The following is a 19809-nucleotide window of genomic DNA, read 5'->3' on the forward strand; positions in this document are numbered from 1 at the left end:
AAAATACGGAGTTCTAGACATTTCCATTCATTTGAGCTTAAAATTGCTGTTTGAGAAGTTTCTGAACGTAAAGTTGCTAATTTCTTTTTTATGAGGTCGCCAATAATTTCTTCATTCCATGTATCCCCTTGCTCGTTCGGTTCAGTAGCAAGAGATAATCTAATGACTGCGGTCTTGAACAATTGCTTCCAAACGGCTCTGTATTCACTGATTGGTGTGTAATCATAGTTTGAAAGTATAAAGGATCGCATGTCAAAAATAGATCTATTCCATGAAACTATGGGCTGATCTTTCGCTTGGGATAACAAGTTGGTGTGTATTTCTAAAAATAAAGATTATAAAAAACGCAATTAATATATCAGCATACATTTCAACGTTAACTCACTTACCTTCTTTTAACGCGTTATAGAGTTTTATAATAGTATCAGGTAATATAACGTAACATTTAAGAAAGTTTTTTTTTTATATGAACATTTAAGAAAGGTAATGGTCGACACGTATTTTATTTAAAAAGACAACGCGAATAAGCTTTTTTAAAACTGCGCATCCGTTACAGGCAAAAAAGGATGTTAGAAAGTACATCAAAATTTATTAAATGGGTTTTATGCTTAATCAATCATCGAATTCCCCTACTGAATTTCTACAAAAGTCTTGTTAATCACTGGTGAGCACATTAATTTAAACTTTTCTAATTTTGAAAGACAATGTCCCCTGTTCAAAAGTGCTTCTCTCTTTACTTTACTTTGGTACATTGACCAAAATTTCTCAATGGGGTTAAGTTCAGACGAGTAAGATGGATGGTAAACATAGCCATAGCCATGGGACTCAATATAATTTCTGATATTAACGTGGTTGTGAATTGAACAGTTGTCCATTACCAAATAATGGCCTCTCTTCGTATTGATTCATTATTTATATGGTCTCAGCTACAAAGTTGAAATAGTATCCAGTCACCGTCCCACCTCTCCCTTTCTCCGGTTTTTTTGTAGCTTCACCTGGTCAGGAGCCGAAACTGACACACGGTTTCTTCTTACTCTTTCTGCCTCTGCTACCAAAAAGAGTGGATCGCTTTCGTTACGATTGGCTAGATATTGCCTGTTGCGAGCATTATTTGCCTGAATCTCTTCTGGTGATCACGCTTTGTGCGTTTCTTTCTCTGGCCGCACGTGTAGAACGCCAAAACAATTGGTGATAATGTTTGGGTGTCTAGTAGCTAGAACCTTTTATCCCGCTCTGTCCATATGTAGTGTATGAAGCAAAAAAGATGAGATATTTTGTAGTCGTTTGACTCCGCCAAAAAGCACATCATTTCTGTTGGTGTACAAAAAAACCGAATCCGACCCTATCTCTTTTTTTATTTCTCTATCATTTCCAAAACAAATGTCTCAAGAAACAGAAAAGTATGCACCTATTCAAGGCGGTGGCTCTCTCGTTATTGCCTACCAAGTAGCTAACAAAAATATTCTCATTGTTGGAGGTGGTAATGTTGCAGCACAACGAATTGTCTCGCTCAAGATTGCAGACGCTGTCGTTACAATTGTCTCGCCTGAACAAGGACTTCACCCTGAAGTTAAGTACCGTATTGAAAATGGTGAAGTCTCCTGGAAGAATCGTAATTTCCAAGACGACGATCTGGATACGGCCGATATGGTTTTGACAGCTCTGGACGATCATGAAGAAAGTTTGCGTATTGGCCACTTGTGCAGAGAAAAGCGTATTCCTGTCAACGTAGCGGATGTACCTCCCATGTGCGATTTCTATTTCATGAGCCAACATCGTGATGGGCCTCTTCAAATCGCGGTGTCAACCAACGGTCAAGGACCTAAAATGGCCAACATGATTCGTGTAACCGCTGCCAAAGCTTTGCCAGAAGACATGGGTGCTACTATTGAAAAAATGGGTAAATTACGTGCCAAAGTAAGAGAATGGGAGCCTGAAATGAAGAATTCGGGTAAAAGAATGACTTGGGTGACAAAAGTATGTGAAAAATGGGGTATGAAGGGTATGGGCCGCTTGAATGAACTGAAGACAGAAGAACAAGAAGAGGCTGCTTTTAAAAAATTGCGTGAATATTTCATGATTGGTGCTGTACCTAGTATCGATAGTATCTTAAAGTCGGATAAGAAGCCTCGTATTACCTTGATTGGCGGTGGCCCTGGTGACCCTGAACTAATTACTGTCAAAGCAAAACGTTTGTTGGAAGAAGCTGATTTGGTTATTAGTGATCGTTTAATCCCAAGCCAGATTTTGGATTTGGTGCAAGGTGAATTACGTATCGCCCGCAAATTCTCAGGTAAATCAGATGAAGCGCAAGAGGAATTGATGAACTGGTGTCTTGATGGGTTAAAGCAGGGTTTACATGTTGTGAGACTTAAGATCGGCGATCCCCTTTTATTTGGAAGGGGTGGAGAAGAAATTCTTTGGTTCCGTGAACGTGGATTTGAGCCTGAATTAATTGCTGGTATTTCAAGTGCTTTCTCTGCACCTATGGCAGCCATGATTCCAGTGACATATCGTGGCGTATCAGATCAAGTGATTATCACTACGGGTCGAGGCACAAAGGGATCTATGCCTGATTTGCCTATTTATGGAGCCACGCAAACATTAGTAGTATTGATGGCTGTCGGGAGAGCCTCCGAATTACGATCCATGTTAATTGATCGTCAGTATCCATTGGATGTGTCTATTTGTTGGATCGAAAACTCAAATTGCCCTGAAGAGCGTATTGTTTTTGGAACTGTTGATACTTTAGCTAAAACAGTGGAGGAAAACGACATTAAAGCGCCAGCTGTACTTGTAGTCGGTCATTCTAACACTGTCCTTAATACGCCAACTAATCTATAATTGGTTAATTTCATTTAAAAAACGAAATTTCATGGTGTATTTGTGTCACAGTAGGCAATCATCTTTTTGTAAATATGTGTAATAAATCGAGTCAGTCTTGAAGATGCAGAATGTGTTGGCATCATCTGCATTCTTTTTTTTAATTATCAGCTGTTTGTTTGTTTATAAAACGGTTCACGCTGAAAACTTGCCCCTTGATTTGTCGAGGAATCTCGGGCTCATGTGTCGCGAAAAGAGACAGCATATAATGTATTTGTTTATCCGTTCATTTATTTATTACTCCTCTTCTCCCCCTTTTTTCCCTTTTTTCCCTTCTTTTCTCTTCTTTTACATATATTATTGTTTAAATCAATGACATGAGTGCATCATCGTCGAATGCAACCTCACCATCGACATCGAGTCGACCATCTCAGCCCTTTGGTACGGGTATGGTCAAGTCAGGGTCCAACTATTCTCTCTTCCGAAGCGACAATAAAAACAAAACCTTTACACGATCACGACAAAACACGGTCGGAGGACTTGATTTTGCAGACGATCTCAACCGAAACATAGGATCAGATTATCAAGAAATTCAAATCAGAACATTAACAAAGTGGGTCAATGCACAACTTAGTACAGCAGACGAGTCTATTAAAGACATAAAGACCGATTTAAGGGACGGTAAAAAACTACTCAAATTACTCTCTGTCATTTCCAAAGAGCCAGCACCCAAGCCAGAACGTATGAACATGCGTATCCATCAACTCTCAAATGTTGCCCAAGCCCTTAGTTTTCTAGAGAGGCAGGTTGGTCTGGATAGTATGCCTGATATTGGAAATGAGGCTATCGTGAACGGAGATGCTAAAAAGACGTTGGCTTTAATTTTCTTCATCATGCTGAAATATCAAATTCAACTTATTGTTACTGAACATGGCGATGAGTTTTTACACTCCTTAACAGTAAAATATACCTTGTGTTTACATATATAATTCCTCTCCCCTTTTTTTGCTTACTGATACCCATCATTAGGAGTTATCCGAGCGTGAAAACGGTGTAAAATCCAAATCAACAGATTTTAATATAGAACCAGCTAAACCAACACCTTTATCACATGCACGAAAGCTAGGCAGTCATAATTCGATAGCAGATAAACTCCAGCATACTTCTACCTCGGCAGAAGCAAAAGTGGCACTTTTATATTGGGTTAGAATTCAATTAGAAGATTATATCAGTGCAAATATTATACCCTCTATACAAGACTTTTCTCGATCTTGGCGAAACGGTGTTGCTTTTTGCTTATTAATTCACCGTTATAACCCAACCTATATACCCGATTTATTCAGTGTATACTTGAATAATGCAGACCTAAATGAAAAAGCCACTTGGAATCAGTTATTGAAATTGGCTTTCAGCATAGCCACTGAGCACATGGGTGTACAACCATATCTGGAGCCAGAGGATTTAGTTGAGGTCGACTATCCCCATGAACCCAGCGTCATGATGTACGTCAGCGAGTATTACAAAATCATGTCGAAATATCAATGTGATGAACCCGTGAATGTTAAACGTGAAAGGGCTTCTAAAAGAAAAGCCGAAATTATTATGGCCTCAGGTGGAACTATAGACTACAATGATGATGAGGAGGATGAAATCTATTCTTCCCCTCCACCCACAGATGTACTCTCCACTTCTCCAACCACAAGCGAGGCTGATCATTTCTTACAGCAGAACCAATTACAGCCCCCAACGCCTATACCCATGCCATCTGCACGCAGGAAAAAGAAGATGGCCCAACGTGAATCAACATTGGGGAAGGAGGATAAAGCAAGAATCAAGGCAGATTTAAATGCTAAATTATTAATGCAGCTAACTGGGCATTTGCCTCGTGGTGTGCATCCAATCCTCGATGAACTGTTAACGATTCATGAGACCGTCTTATCATTTATCAAATCACAAACAAGAACGATCGATGAAATACCCGAAGAGTTCATTAGTTCTGCTTCAGTCACCGAGTATATTGATGCACTCGAAATTATTGAGGAACAGGTGGATAATGAAGTGTCCCATTTGGACACTGCCAAAAATGCAAGAGATGTGCTCACGTCGCCACCTGAAACTGCTGATGATACATTGATCCGACTTACTGATCTGCAACGCACACAAGTGTCTAAATTGTACGAGATGCTGAAAAAAGAATGGGATCAATTTGTCGACCTCTTAAAGACAACCAAAGATGACTTACTGAGTGTGGAAAGTGCGCTCATTGATACAGAAGAAGGTGCTGAAGAATATCAACATCGCGCCAACGAATTAGAAAAACAATTGGATACATTCATAACATCACTTGGACGAATCGCTCCACTTTTAAAGGTAGCGACGGTGGTTGAAGAATTAACACTTGCTGCCAACACAAAATTACATCCGATAGAAGGTTTACCTGAAAATGCAGAGCAGTACAAGACCGATTTAGTTGACTTTTCAGAAAAATTTAAATCATTTCAAAATTCGTCCTGGAAAGATTTCAGAAAATCCAGTCGTCAATTATCTCGTGCTGTTATGCAGGTTGTATCTGTTCGTTCCAACGAGGTAATTTCAAAATACGATACTCTGGTCATTGCTCTGGAACATGAACGCCAAGCTTGTGTAAATTTTGAGCGTGGGCTAGTCATCTTGGGGAAAATACGCACTATTGATGATGAACTATCTCATATTCAACAAACAATGGAGGATAATGGGCAACAAGAAACTACCAATGAAGATATCCAGCAGTTAGAGAGTAAAGTAGCGGCTGTCCGAACCATCATTTACAGCGTTAAGGAAGAATATGGAGATTTATTGGAATCAGACTCGCGTTTTAGGAAGATGTTTTCGGAAATTCAAGCTCGATATGAAAAAGTCAATAAATGGGTCGATCAAGTCCGTGTTTGGTTTATTGAAGCGGACCGTATTCGGGATTGGATTGAATTGCGTATAAAGACAATTAACGACAGTAACCAAAATGTGGATATTGATCCACTTACACTCGACATGTCGCATTGGGAGAAATCCACTACCGACACAATTTGTGATGAACATAAAAAGTTAAAGCGTGAAATCGAACGTTTTGATCAAGACGATATGACTCGACTTCGATCCCATGTAATGGAATTGACACATGCAACAGAGGGAAGTATCAGTCCCGCAGATGCATCCACCATCGAAATAACGTTGACTACGCTCAATATTTTGAATCGTTTAATGAAACTTTTGGAAAAACGTTCAAGATTGATCGATACTTTACAAGTGCGTATCCAGTGGGAGGACCTTTTGGCAAACGCCATCAAATGGTGTGAGGCAAAAGATAGTGAAATACACGATTTTGTCAATGGAAAAGCACGTTGGTCTGAACCTGAAGAGGATGAAGTGAGTACTCATTATCTTAAACTGCTTACTGAAGAAGTGATTCAAAGCTTACTGTCGCTGGAAAATAGTATTGCTGAATTTGATAAAGGTGAGCTGAAAATGATTATTTAATTGCCTATTTCTTACTAATATGTATCCAGGTCACTTTTCCGATGTATTGGATAGTTACCAGGAAATCGAAGAGCTGGTTGACACCACCTTACCAAGTCATATGGAAGACCGTCAAGAAAATTTTGAGAATCAATTTGGGCTTTTGATGAAACGCTGCTCATTTGTACGAAAGGTTGTGGAACAACACTTAGTCATAAACGATGTATCCTCCCAATTCAGGAAGTTGAGAGCCGAGGGAGAGAAGCTTAAATCCTCCATGACTCATAGTACTGATACCTCATCCAACACCTCACAATCTGAAAGCAACGTCTTTGATGAACGTGTACAAGCATTTAAAGATAGCTCTTCCAACTGGGTTACCACTTTAGTGAAGCGTATTCCGTACCCAGAACTCAGTGAAGGTTATGCTGACGCCGATATAGCATCTAACGAGGCATCGAATATCTTGATTAGCGACAGAATGAACGATTATTCGACCTATCTGGCGGAGATTACGGAAGAACTCGAGGGATTATTATATTCACACCGAGAAAATCTTTCTCTTCAACAACGTGCCAGTCTTGCATACGATGATCTTTTACGCATTGCCTCTTGGTTAGAGGATAGAGTGCGTGCACTTCAAAAGTTTGATGGCTCCATTTTAGAGCAGGAGGATGTTATTATCTTGGAAGATGAAGCTTTAGTTCGACTTGAAAAGGAACAAGAAGGAATTGCTGTCAGATTAGAACAGTTGGAAAAACGTGATATGGCCAAGTCTTTGGACGCGGTACGTCGTCTTGAAGTGGAAATTGACGAGACAAACTCAGTATCCATTGATAGAAACACACTTGTCAGCGGTATCGAGCGTTTAGAACAAGGCCACAGAGAACTCAAGAAGGCATTGGAGACAAGAACAAGTGAATTGACTGCTTTGAAAAAGCGTATTTCATGGGAGTCACAATGGGAAGACGCATACCAGGCCATCACTGACCTGGCTCACAAAGTTTGGGATTTCAACGACAGATTTGCTCAATTTGACACCGAAGGCTTGAAAAAGAAAAGAATCAGCTTGTCTGATACTGAGCCTGTTGTTGAAGTTGACAAGGAATCCATGTATAAAGATATTCTAGACCAAGTAGCTGACATCTCATCTCAGTTTGACATCATCGCTTCAGATTCCGCATACCTTGAGCTACAATCTACTTATGCTATTTACCATGGTAAAGAAGATCTGGACACGGGGAGTACTCCACATCACATCATTGCAAAAGAAAAAGATTTAAAAGATGGTTACCAAGATTTAAATCAGCTGTCAGACTATGTATCCGATATTTTGGAACAGCATAATGATATAGCCGAGCTTGCTGCCTTATGCGATCAAGTTCAAACAGATGGTGAGCTTGCTCAAGAAACTATTCAAACTACCTTAAGAGAGTCTTCTTCAACTGCAACCTGTGATACTCCCGCCACAAAGTCCGAACCAATAATCAGTAACGAAATGATCGAACACCTTACATCTATTCAAGGTCAAATTGATCAACTCTGTGAAACTGGTAATTCAATGGAATACTTAGAAGGTGGCCAATGGTTTGAAGCATATCAACCTCAATCCCTAGTTCAGCCTGCTGATTATAACAAGCAAATTCAGTCATTCATTGCCAAGAAAATGGACAACTTAAACAAACTTAAGGAATCCATGGGAAGAATTCTAAGTAATTATCAGTACGCCGATTCGATCAAATCAAAATTAGATGAGCAACAGATTGAAGCAAACCTTATTTTGGAATGGATTGAAAAAGCTTCAGACTCATTAAATGGCCGTCATATTGATGTTGCTGCCTCTTCGACTAGTAAGATGTCCAAAGATATTGTATCTACTTATCAATCCGAAAACATGCGCCTTGTATCTGAGCTGCAAGAGTTTGAATCAACACGTATTTTGGCTTTGCAAACAAATTTGGATCTAATTACCAAAGAAGTGTCCGAAAACGCTTCCTCTATTATTACCGAAACCACAGAAACATGTAAATCGCTATCCGAAAATATTCATCGAAGTATTCTGTCGCTTCGACAAGCTATTTTTAACCAGTCTCTTGTCCTTGATACTGCTGATAAAAGACTTTCTTGGGAAAAAGATATGGATGAAGCCCAAAGCCGACTTGACTTTGTGAATCATCAACTTCAACAATACATTTTAAAGAAAAACAAGTGCGTTGCTCAACAAGAAGTACTTTCAAAGGATCACATTGAAACACTTTCTGATGAACGATCCGATATCAATCAACAGTGCCAAAATTTCAAGACGGATACAATGGAACCTTTGGAGAAGCAATACGAACAAGTGAAACTGATGTTTATAAAACTCCCTCTAACAAAGTCTATTCCTGTACACATGCAAGAACGTATGGAGGTATGTCTCCGTAATTTGAAAAAATTACAGGAAGCGCTCATTTGGCGTGAAAAGGAACTAGATTACATCAAGCAACGAAGTGAACTGGAACTGGACATCAAACAGTCCATGCTAGATCTTGATCTTTACAGAAAATCAATTGCATTGTTTGTGGAGGTAAAAGCTCGATGGAATCCCGACGAAAGTGAAGAGGACATCGATGAAAATATTACAGTTGAAGATCAATGGACCTTAGAAAAAGAACAATTCGAAACGTACACAAAATCAAAATTAATTCCAATGAAGGACAAATATCAATCCCTTCGAACTATTTCTGATTCTTTAAAACCAGGATTTATGTCTGAGTTACATATCAAGAAAATAGAAGCTTTGACACAGGTGGAATATTATGTGAATGCCGATATTTCATATGCTCGACAAGTCGTTACTCAGAGAATGCAGATTTCTGATCTACTTGACAGAACCTCAGAATTAGAGAAGTTGGCTGAGGCCATTAAAGAAGCGTTCCTATCATCACCCGCATCGACAAATCAAAATATGGCCACCAACAACCTGAAATTGGATGATTTCATTGTCCGAGTAGAAAAAGTTAAACAATTCGCAAAATCTGATATCGTAGTTCCTCAAAGATCAAACCAGGATGATATTGCCATGCCCACTAAAGTCAAGGATAAAACTATGAATTCTGTTGCCCAAGATGTTATTTCCACAAGAATAGGAAGATTAGATGAGTTGGTGGAAAGTCTATCTAGCTTGTTCAAATCACAGGAAGTATTTACTCGCCTCCAATATGTACTCAAAATCTTTAAGCGACAAATGACAGCCTGTGATAACTGGATTTCCTCAAGACGTGATATATTAGAGAAAAGTGTACATATATTGGACGATGACAACTTGGCTCTCGATATTGATCATCTACGAGACGCAGTAAGTGAAGCAGATAGTATCCAAACAGCTATGAAGGCGCATGACAACAATTTCACCCTTCTCTGCAAGCATCGTAAAGAATACATTATGATCTTTGATGAACAAGGATTGCTCAGTGACGAAGAAAAAGAGAACAAAATGGCTGAATTTGATGAAGTATCTGCCGCTTTCGAAGGTATTAGTCGTCGATGGGATGATCTGTTACTGGAAACCAAGGAAGTATCAAATGCTTTATCCATTGCCCTCTTGCCTGCTGAGCTGAATGGACGTATTTCGAGTCTGATGGCATCGTTTGAAGCACTTCAAGATCAAATTAAGTCTGTGGATGAGTCTTCAGTGACTGACTATCAAGTTAGTGAGTGGCAAAAACGTATTGATGATCTGGAATACAAAGAGTACAATAAACTCTTTTCGGAAGTAGGAGAATACAAACATACCATCAACTCAGACATGGTTGAGTCTCTGATGTCTAAATTAGATCAAGCAGGAGATACTGTACTAGAGATTCGTGCAACTTTAACTAGTCTCTACGATTTGATCAATGCAAGTCGTCTTCGGAATACTCATGCCGAGAATTCCGAACTTTTTCATAGTTCTGCAAAGAAAGTACTTGATTCTATTAAGCTAATACAGGAAGGAAGATTCAGTTCCACTACTGATAAGCAGACAACAGAAGAACGTGCTCAGCACTTTAAAGATCTTACGGTTGCACACAAGCAAATTAAGGAATCAATATTGGAATGCCAAGGGTTTTATGATGATTCTGACTCCTACTACAGTGGCATGATGGTACAAGATGTGAATACCCCTGAAACTCAAAAAGTGCAAGAAAATGTCGAAAAGGTTTGGAGTAATGTCGAATCTAAAAATTCGGGTCTATCAGCTTTTGTAACTAGAACATCAAAGTGGATTGAAGGATGTGATGAATTGGATAAGCTTAAAAAGTCTTTGGAAATCTTAAAAGTGGATGTCGATAAAGTAACAGTTGTTCAACTTCATCCTTCACCAAACATAAATCACAAGATTCAGAAATATGAAAAGCAGTTACTTCAGATCGCAATGAATCTTGAAGAACTTGAAAATACGGTCAAAAATACACCAGACATGGAACAAGACATTACAAATAAATCCAAGTTTTTAACTCGTAGTCAAGAAATTCGGGAATATAGCCTAGTACTTCAACGTAGCTTAGATAAGAGAAGAATGGACAAGGAAAGAACTTCATTGTTTGAATCATTTAAAGGTGAAGTGACCAAGGTTTCTAAAATATGTGAAGATCAAATCTCTTATATTCGACAACAATCAACTGCTAATCCAGAAAATCATTTGAAAAAAGCCGACGCCGTCAACAGTATCATCAATGCATACAGTGCAGCTCTGTCTCATATTCAGGATAATTACAGTGAATGCAAGATGAAGCATGATGGTATCATCTCAGATCACGCCACCAAACTTGTCAAATCGTTTGATCACCCTTCTTCGGAAATTTACAGTGCCAAGCTTGGCTTGGAGAAACTTTTAAAGGAGCTGGATGCCGCTCTTAAAGTTGAGAATGATTATATCACATCGCTGAAATTGTTGGGCCGTCTTATGAAATTTGATAAGGAAATCAGCCGAAACATAAACGAGCTAAAGGCAGGCAATTCCCGACCCTATACTGGCAAATCCTCAAGAACAAGTCGCACTCGTGATTTACCTGAGCTCAAAGAATACATGCAAAAATTTGATTTAATCGAAACGTCTATTCGTGAATTTCAACAAAAATGCGACGAGCTTAAGAAAAATCTTAACAAAAGAATCAGTTTAGCAAGAACCAGTGCTATTACCAAAACAGTGGATAGACGTAAGGATGAGATGAACAGAAAGTGGGTAGAAATAAAATCTTCTGCAGATGAGACTCGTGATCGTCTTGACACTATACATAAACGTCAAACTGCTGCAATGAAACTTTCAGAATCATTAAAATATGTCTGCAGCTTAAAAGATCGTGTTGAAGTACTCCAATTATCTGGCCAAAGTGTATCTATCGAAGAGCAAGAACTAAATGAACTTCAGGAGGAAATTGATGTAACATTGAAAAAGTACACACAAGACATCGATGCACTGTTGAAAACTTTGGGACATAATGAAATTACTATGGCATCATCCTTATCCGAAGGATCTTTGAAGATGCAACGCGAAAAATTGAAGCAATCAATTGAAGAACTTCGTCAATTGGTCAAACATCGTTTGAAACAAGCTCACACAGAAGGAAGTATTACAGAATTTTTTGGGATCACTGACCAAGTAGACTCAGATATTTTACTGTTATCTAAAGTTATCGAGGAGACATCAACACAACATGCCAGTGTTGTTGGATCAAAGTTTAACAAAGCAGATTTACAGCGATTACTTAAAACTTTGACAACAACTTACAAAAAGAGCGAACCTAAAATTTCGCAACTTTTAATTAAAGCGAAGTCGGAAGCACAAAAACAGTTTTTGGATGATAATGATCGTGTCGCAAAGAGATTGCGCAAAACAATGAAGGATTGGTCTAATGTGCAGGCTTCTGTTTCCTCCCGGGAGAAAGAATTACAGACTTGTATTAAGGAACTTAACCACGAATTTTTCACCAAACTTGCTATGGCTAAATCAACGCCTCGAGAGCGAAGAGCGCGTAGAACCAGTAGAACTAGAACCGAACTAGTTCCTCCCCCAGGTCCAAGACAATTTAGTTTCAGATCTTCGACTCTTTCGACTGAAATGAAAATGGCAACTCCTAATAACTCAGCTATGCGCAGATCAAAGACTCCAACCAGCCCAAATGGCCGCAACAGTACCTCAACATATGTTGCAGATCCTAAGAATGAATTGGATGTACAATTGGGTTTAATCGTGAACGAAAGTCCGTTCCGTATGAAGGTTAAGATGGTTCCTGGTGAAGTCGGTAAATATTGGTTCGGTGAAGAACATCCCAGGTTGGTCTATTGCCGCATTTTACCGAGTAAAATGGTCATGGTTCGTGTTGGCGGTGGTTGGGTCGAATTGTCAAGGTAAATTACTAAAATTTACAATTTGGGACACTGCACTAATAATACAATATGCTTACCTTGGATTTTTGTTTAGATTTATGAAAGGTATGCAAAAGCTAACTATTTCCTTTTTTTTAAGCATGTTTAGTAACAAATGCTTTTCTTCTATTTATTTATTCTTCAGATCATGGTCATAGTGATAATCTTGCCACCAAGTCAGAAAGTGGAGAAACACGATATCTTTCCGTCAGTACTCATAATGACGGAATCGACGGAGCTCCCTCATTCTCTGTCACAACCAGAAGTGGTTCACCCATGGGACCAATTGTGGGAACACCTATAATCCGCCGTGGAAGTGGTGTGAGTAGTAGTCTTACAAATCGATCATCGAACTCATCGTCCGGATACGTAGAGGGCGACAAATTTATTCAGACTGATGAAGAAGGTAAACAAGTATCTTTGAAAATGGTCAAAGCCGACAGCTCAGCAAAAACTATTGGCTCTAACAAAAAAAGAGGAGGAGGGTCCTAAATTACCTTAATATCTATCACACTTTACATTTTATAATTGACAATAACTTTAATACCTTTTTTAATATAATCAAACCCAACATCGCTATGTTTTTTGTCTACATGATATTGTGAGAAAAATTTATTTATAAGGCTATGTTCTATCATTTATTGGGACCTTTAAATTACTACTTAAAGATGTCTGCATAATTTTGATACTTTTTCTTTAACTTTGTTGAATCGCTGATAGACAATTACCAAGTTCAAAATAGTAACTGAACACTAATCTGTCAAACAAGCCGCTGTCGAATAAAAGATACAAATTAGTTAATTGAATTATAACAATTAAAGATAAAATATATCTAGCATATATTACTGTGTTTTCTTATTATACGATTTCAATGTTTTAATTAAGTAAGAATGATACTTTTTAGACGAAAATTGATAATTGACCACTTTGAGCCAAAACATAGGCTGCAACAGATATGAATTATTTCGAAAATTGCGTTTTTGTAAATGATTCTGCTTTCAATATCAAAATGTGGCCTTCAGGTAGTTGAGCTAAAAATGAAAATCAGCTATTGTAGCCGTTCCCTCTACGAGAACAGTATTTCATATGATTTTGGGTGCCATTTCTTTTAAATTTGTTGCGTATATCATTAAGCTTCGAAAATTCTAAAGGAATAGTCCAAGCGCGTCAAGATCAATTTTTATAAACACACAAGCAAAGCGGCGTTTAGTAATGGGATGTCTTTACATAAAGATACTGTTAATGATCAGTACCTTTTATTTTTGGACGAGATAGACTGTCTCCCTGAGATAAAGTGACATTACATAGTTGTAAATAATTCGTTTATTTACACTGCTAAAGGGATAGATGAGCTTATAACAAGGAGATGCTACAAGCCTATTTCTCTTCGCCTTTCTCCAGGGCTCAATCCAATCGAGCAGTTTTAGGCAATAGTAAGAACAAAGTTAAGCGCAGTAAATTTGAGAAAGAGTAAGACCTTGCTACACGACTTACTTAATGCTTAAAAAATATTTAAAAGAGAAACTTAGTAAAATCAGCACTCAATAAATATTGTCAAGGATATCGAGCTTCAGGGAAAAGAGACATGTCGTTTGAAAAAACAAAAGCGGCCTTTTAATTTTTGACTGGCTCCCTTTCGGGTTGAAACGACTGTAAAATAGAAATATAAATATAGCAATTAAAGAGTGTAATGAGGATGTGAAACCTAGTAGGACCATATACTTGAGTTGTACGACACTCATTTTTGTAACGACCGCGGCGCTTCTGACATCATTTTAGCAAAAGGCGCTTAACATCTGTTTCCAAATATGGCATTGCATTACCATTGAGTGTTATGTAAATACGAAACACTTTATTTGAAAAAAAAAGGACTAAATGCATGCAGACCCATGTATTATACATTTACTGAATAAGAAAATGAAGCATCTAGCTCATAAAATATGTAGTATAATTAAAGTCTTACAAAACATCGAAAAAGAAGCTTTTCCCATCGGCCTCCTATAATAGAAGACCGAGACAATATTCTATCATATATAGATTATAAAATGTCTACCCGAGACAAATATATATATGTATGTTCATGTCGTGGTGGTACAACCATCCGGAAAGCCTCAAGCATCCATTAGAATCTCCGAATATGTGTTGTTATATTTTTAATTTTTTCATGTCGTTTTCTCAGAACTGGTATGGGACGTTTAGCCACAAACTTTATTAGATTTTATACTGTAAATAGCTATTTGTGTAAATTAACAAAGAATAACTGGTGATATAAATTTTCGCTTATGATTCATTATGATAGTAACTTATGTAGAGAAGATATGTACTCTGCGTACCCGGAAACACATTTTTGTGTTTCCCGCTCTCTTTTATTCACAAATGATGTTGTCAATCATTTTTGTATTGGCCATGATGATTGCATAATCTACCACGTTGTTTTCAGATGATATAACAGTCATTTTTTTTACAAGCAAATATTTTATGCCTATCCTGAGCAAAACTTACTAGCTTGTTGGGGGGTTAGATTAGCCATCTTCTGACAAAGATGCATTTTCCTAAATATAAAGAGAGGGAAAACAAAAAATGTCACAAACAATCAGTGTAGTACAGATACACATACAATGGTATTTAAAATACGGAATTACGATTTTTTTTCTTTCTTTTTTTGTCTTTTAATATCACTTTTAAGCTATATATTTAAATCATCAATTATGAGCATCACTTTCAGCACAGAACCTGAAACTTGCTCAGGATGGAAAAAGTTTGGCAGTAAACTTTTGCCCAAAATAAAAGACACAAAGCTGAAATCTGATACACCCTTAACAAACAGTAACAACGGTTCCATTGTCACAAATAAAGATGATAAAATATCATGGTTGAATGTAATCTGCTACCAGGTTTCTCGTAAATTGAAAATGTTTAAACACGACAACAAAACCCATCAAGAGAACCTACCACATATTATTGCTACCGTCAACGACAACGGAACTCTTTCGCCGAGCAAATTCGATGATCAGCAGGAGCCGGAGATTTTAAATCATGATATAATCCAAGGCGATACCGTACCACTGCATCAACTTTTGCGTTACAGTATGGACAGTTCAGATCTGCGAAAATTTCAACTGCGTCGTATGACACAGCCGTTTAAACCAACTTATGAAATAGAATGGCAAAAAAATGAATGGCTTCAGTTAGATCATTCAACAAGTAAAAATATTGAGCGTTTACGCGAACGCGGATTCTCTAGAATAGCTATCCGAAAGGACGAAACTTTAAAAAAGCACATAATGTATGATAATCCTTCCGAAACAGACATTTTACTAGAACTATCTATATATGGCACCGAAAATAAAAACGGAACAGAAAAGGGCTCCAAACCAATTTTATGCCATCAACCAAGTCAATTTCCTTTACGTCGCACCTATTGGTGGCATGCATCCTATCAAGTTGGGGAAGCACATTTACCCAACTGGGCAGATAAAAACTCTTGCTGTGACAACAATAACACGCATGCAAATTCTGGGTTGAATACTGTATGTAATAACAAACAATCACACATCTTTACAGCACAACAATTAAATGGGATCTCTGACACACCATCAGTTTCTGAGAGTTCCAATGTAAGTCAACAAGTTGAATCACTTCCTTTGGATCCAGTTAAACCATTAGAGTATACCGAGCCACCGTTCTTAATGCCAAAACCGGTCCTTTGTGCTGCTTGAAAAGGGTTTTAAATAAAAACCAGAGACATGTCTCCCTTAAAAATCAATAGAAATAACGTCTCAATGATGATGTGTGTGAGTGTGTGGAGATAGATAGATAGATAGATAGATAGATAGATAGATAGATAGATAGATAGATAGATAGAGAGAGAGAGAGAGAGAGAGAGAGAGAGAGAGAGAGAGAGAGAGAGAGAGAGAGAGAGAGAGAGAGAGAGAGAGAGAGAGAGAGAGAGAGAGAGAGAGAGAGAGAGAGAGAGAGAGAGAGAGAGAGAGTACAAGTATTTAGTTAAGTATTTTAAGTATTTGCTCATTAAACTAAAATCCAAATAGAGGCAGTGCTCAAGGCACAACGTTATGTAATACAAGCAAACACTACCTAATCGGTTCAGTTATTTGGGATAATAAGGAAAGTTTTGACATTGAATAAATTCTAGTTGGGTGCCTTCAATAAATCTACAGACATACCTGTAAGTTACAGCATAATAATTTAAACCTGACCCTCGGCATGGCGTACTCTTGACGCTGTTATAATTTGTCATCGAATTACTATGGCCAAATTTCTACCTAATCTGCATAATTCTAGCTTGCAACTTCTTTATTATTTATCGAAGGTACTTTCCTCTTCGTCTTGTTTAAACACCGTCTCCCTTGAATGTCGTTTGTTTACCCTTTTCTAAAAACAGTTTCTGTCAAAACTTTTGTGCGATGTAACACCCAAATCTCAAAAAATGGTGTCCGAATTCTTGCGTGATAGACACCAGTTAAAAAATTGATCAAATATCAAACGTATGCTTGAAAACCGAAACCTGATTTTTATGTTTAAACTCGAGATGAAATATGTTGGTTACACGGACGATAATTCCTTTAAGAAAGTTCATCATTTTTACCGTGCAGCTTCATTATTTCTTGGACACTATTTAGTAATGACCCAAGCGATCCAAAAAAAATATGTTCTGGGGTCGGCCATAATACAATATCCAAACCTATGTCCTTTATAACAGTCGTAGTTTGGTATTTTTAGCCATTACTAGTTAAGAGGGCAACATGCGTAGGGAAAATCCCACATTAAATGATCACTGGTAGCTTAGGTAAAGGGTCTTACATTTATTGGTTGTTTCAAAGTTAATATTTGTGAACGTGGTCTTATTTGTGCAAAATATCTGAATTAATTATTAATGTCAACAAAAAAAGACCATCTGCCATCTTGGAGTCCTCGTGCTGTATCCTCCAGCAAAACCTCCTGTCTTTGATTTACATAAACAGACTTATCAAGAACCGCTTGTCTTAAGCTGGATATTTCGTCTGGTTGAAGGGGTTTCTCCAAAAGTTCGGATAATTGCTCAGTAGCCATTTCTAAATCTCTTTGATTGTCTTCAAATAAAGCTGTTGCGTTTGTCTTTTCTAAATAAAAAGCAAAGACATAAGTCCACTTGAGAGTTGTTCTACATTTAACGGTAACGTCAACTGCTCTTCTGAGAAATTGGACCTCAATCCAAGAAAGATCACTTGATTTTTGTAGCTCTTCCATCTTTTTCTCCGTCTTGATATAAAGCTCTTCTTCTAGCTTTGCTGATTGTTCATGGTTTGCGAATCGGTTGTAGTACTAATGTTGTTACACAGTCAATCTTTAAAAATGCAACCTTATAAAAATTATTACATAAGCACTTACATGCAAATAACGTTCAAGACTGGCTCTGGATTTAGATTGTGATTCTTTGGTACTGTTGCTTGATTCATCAAATCTGTTACAATTATACCATGCTGTGCCATGCTCAGACCAGGGGCCTTAAAAAATACTTACTTAGTTTTTATATATTTGAGCACTTGTATTTTGTCCTTACCCATGCACACCCAACAAAACTCATATCGGCATTTTCTACAAGTCATATGGTTACAACCGCCATTTTTCTCGATAGTGGATTGGCACTTAGTACATTCTTTTGTGTTGGCGGATATCCAGTTAGCAGTTTCAGAGTCATCCTTACATTTTTTGAGCCATTTCTTAACAATGGGACATATAGCTGGCTAAATAAGGGAATTATCAATAACTGAGCTTATTATTATATCCATATAATTCATTATACCTGATGATTAGGTAGTCCACAACCAAAGCACATTAAGTATCCACAGTGGCATACAACAGTAGGAACTATAGAAGTAAGAGAGGTGCTGGGTATATGGCATTCGATAGCGTATTCACAATCAGGCGCAGGACACCATCGTAAAGAGTTATTATCGTCGACATAAGAGCGATTCAATAATTCTTTGTATCTTGATCACCTTGTTAATATCTTACTACAGATCCAATTTATATCGACTAACCTTTTATTTATTTCAGGCTGGACTAACAAACCAATTATTTTTTCATCCATTGTGACACTACATCCATCTTGGGGACATTGAATCGGCTTATTCTCACTATTTTTGATCTTTTGACTTGTGTAGACCACCACACAATTCTTACAGAACCTATGGCCACAGGCAAGTCCAATGATCTCCATGTCCAAATCATCATCACAACATATATCACACATAAATGATTCCTCTTCTGCAGTAGATGATATTTCACTATTTTTCATAATAACAAGGTCGTTTGTGATACCAGCCAATTCCAATATTTTATCAGGGGAGTCCATATATTTTTCGACCAATTTTTCTTTGTTCCATTTAAAGTAACGGAGTAAAGTTGCTGTATCTTCTCTTTTCAACTCTATTACCCTGTAAGTACTTTATCAATCTTAAATATTTGTTAAATACGTACCTAATAAAGTTGATACTTGATCTATTGTTTCAATCTGCATTTTCGTAATCTGTTCAATATTTTTGGTAGAAAAATCAACCTGATACGTTTTTTTCTTATGACTGGTATCCGTAAACATATCGTCATCATCATATGCAATGTCTTCCTCGTTGTTACTATCATCATTGTCATTATTCATAGAAAAGTCTATTGAAATAATATTTTTAGATTTTTTTTTTCTTGAATAGATAGGCTACCCTATTATATAATTTTGTACCTGAATCTTTGGAGGAAGTCTCAAAATCAGAATAATCGCCCATTGCACTTGTTGACATTTCGCTACCTTCAAACTAAAAAAGAAAGGAAGTAACAGCGTTAAAATGAGTTGTTTGTAATAACTGAAACACAAACAGATTTGATCTGGAAGGAAAAATATCTGTACCATGCTAACATTGTCGTCGTCATATTCAAAATCATCCTCTTCAAATTCAGATGCTTGCATTTTAAAATTATTTTTTCAATTATATATGATTTTAGGAAAAGAACAACAAAGCACTGCGGACAATCCAATGCAATTATAATATCACGGCCGCTACGCGCACCACCACATGGTTAATTGTAAGGAGCGACTGAGAAATGATTGGC

The 19809-nt window shown here is 37.5% G+C and overlaps 4 protein-coding genes across 4 annotated transcripts; 3 read left to right on the plus strand and 1 right to left on the minus strand.

Annotated features, from left to right (window-relative positions):
• The first annotated feature begins 1324 nt into the window (after nucleotides 1-1324).
• EV154DRAFT_515339 (tetrapyrrole methylase) lies at nucleotides 1325-2993 on the plus strand. The gene has a single exon (XM_051602243.1). The coding sequence runs from the start codon at nucleotides 1381-1383 to the stop codon at nucleotides 2842-2844; it is 1464 nt and encodes a 487-aa protein (XP_051455636.1). The 5' UTR covers nucleotides 1325-1380; the 3' UTR covers nucleotides 2845-2993.
• A 143-nt stretch (nucleotides 2994-3136) lies between these two features.
• Nucleotides 3137-13304, plus strand: EV154DRAFT_287984 (uncharacterized protein). Its single transcript, XM_051594789.1, has 5 exons — nucleotides 3137-3782; nucleotides 3853-6313; nucleotides 6366-12687; nucleotides 12761-12771; nucleotides 12851-13304. Exons 1-5 carry the CDS (start codon nucleotides 3201-3203, stop codon nucleotides 13195-13197), a joined length of 9723 nt encoding a protein of 3240 aa, XP_051455637.1. The 5' UTR covers nucleotides 3137-3200; the 3' UTR covers nucleotides 13198-13304.
• Nucleotides 13305-15305: 2001 nt separating this feature from the next.
• Nucleotides 15306-16477, plus strand: EV154DRAFT_515342 (uncharacterized protein). Its single transcript, XM_051602244.1, has one exon. It carries the CDS (start codon nucleotides 15324-15326, stop codon nucleotides 16422-16424), a length of 1101 nt encoding a protein of 366 aa, XP_051455638.1. The 5' UTR covers nucleotides 15306-15323; the 3' UTR covers nucleotides 16425-16477.
• Nucleotides 16478-17504: 1027 nt separating this feature from the next.
• EV154DRAFT_515343 (uncharacterized protein) lies at nucleotides 17505-19701 on the minus strand (the record flags this gene model as incomplete). The annotated part of the gene is made up of 8 exons (XM_051602245.1): nucleotides 19607-19701; nucleotides 19442-19514; nucleotides 19186-19371; nucleotides 18747-19134; nucleotides 18509-18695; nucleotides 18266-18449; nucleotides 18094-18209; nucleotides 17505-18027 (listed from the first exon to the last, which is right to left on the minus strand). Coding segments are annotated over exons 1-8 (1628 nt in total), but the record flags the coding sequence as incomplete, so codon positions are not given.
• Between the last annotated feature and the right edge of the window lie 108 nt (nucleotides 19702-19809).

This window comes from Mucor mucedo, assembly GCF_025094135.1.
Source record: "Mucor mucedo strain NRRL 3635 chromosome Unknown EV154scaffold_73, whole genome shotgun sequence".
Taxonomy (NCBI): domain Eukaryota; kingdom Fungi; phylum Mucoromycota; class Mucoromycetes; order Mucorales; family Mucoraceae; genus Mucor; species Mucor mucedo.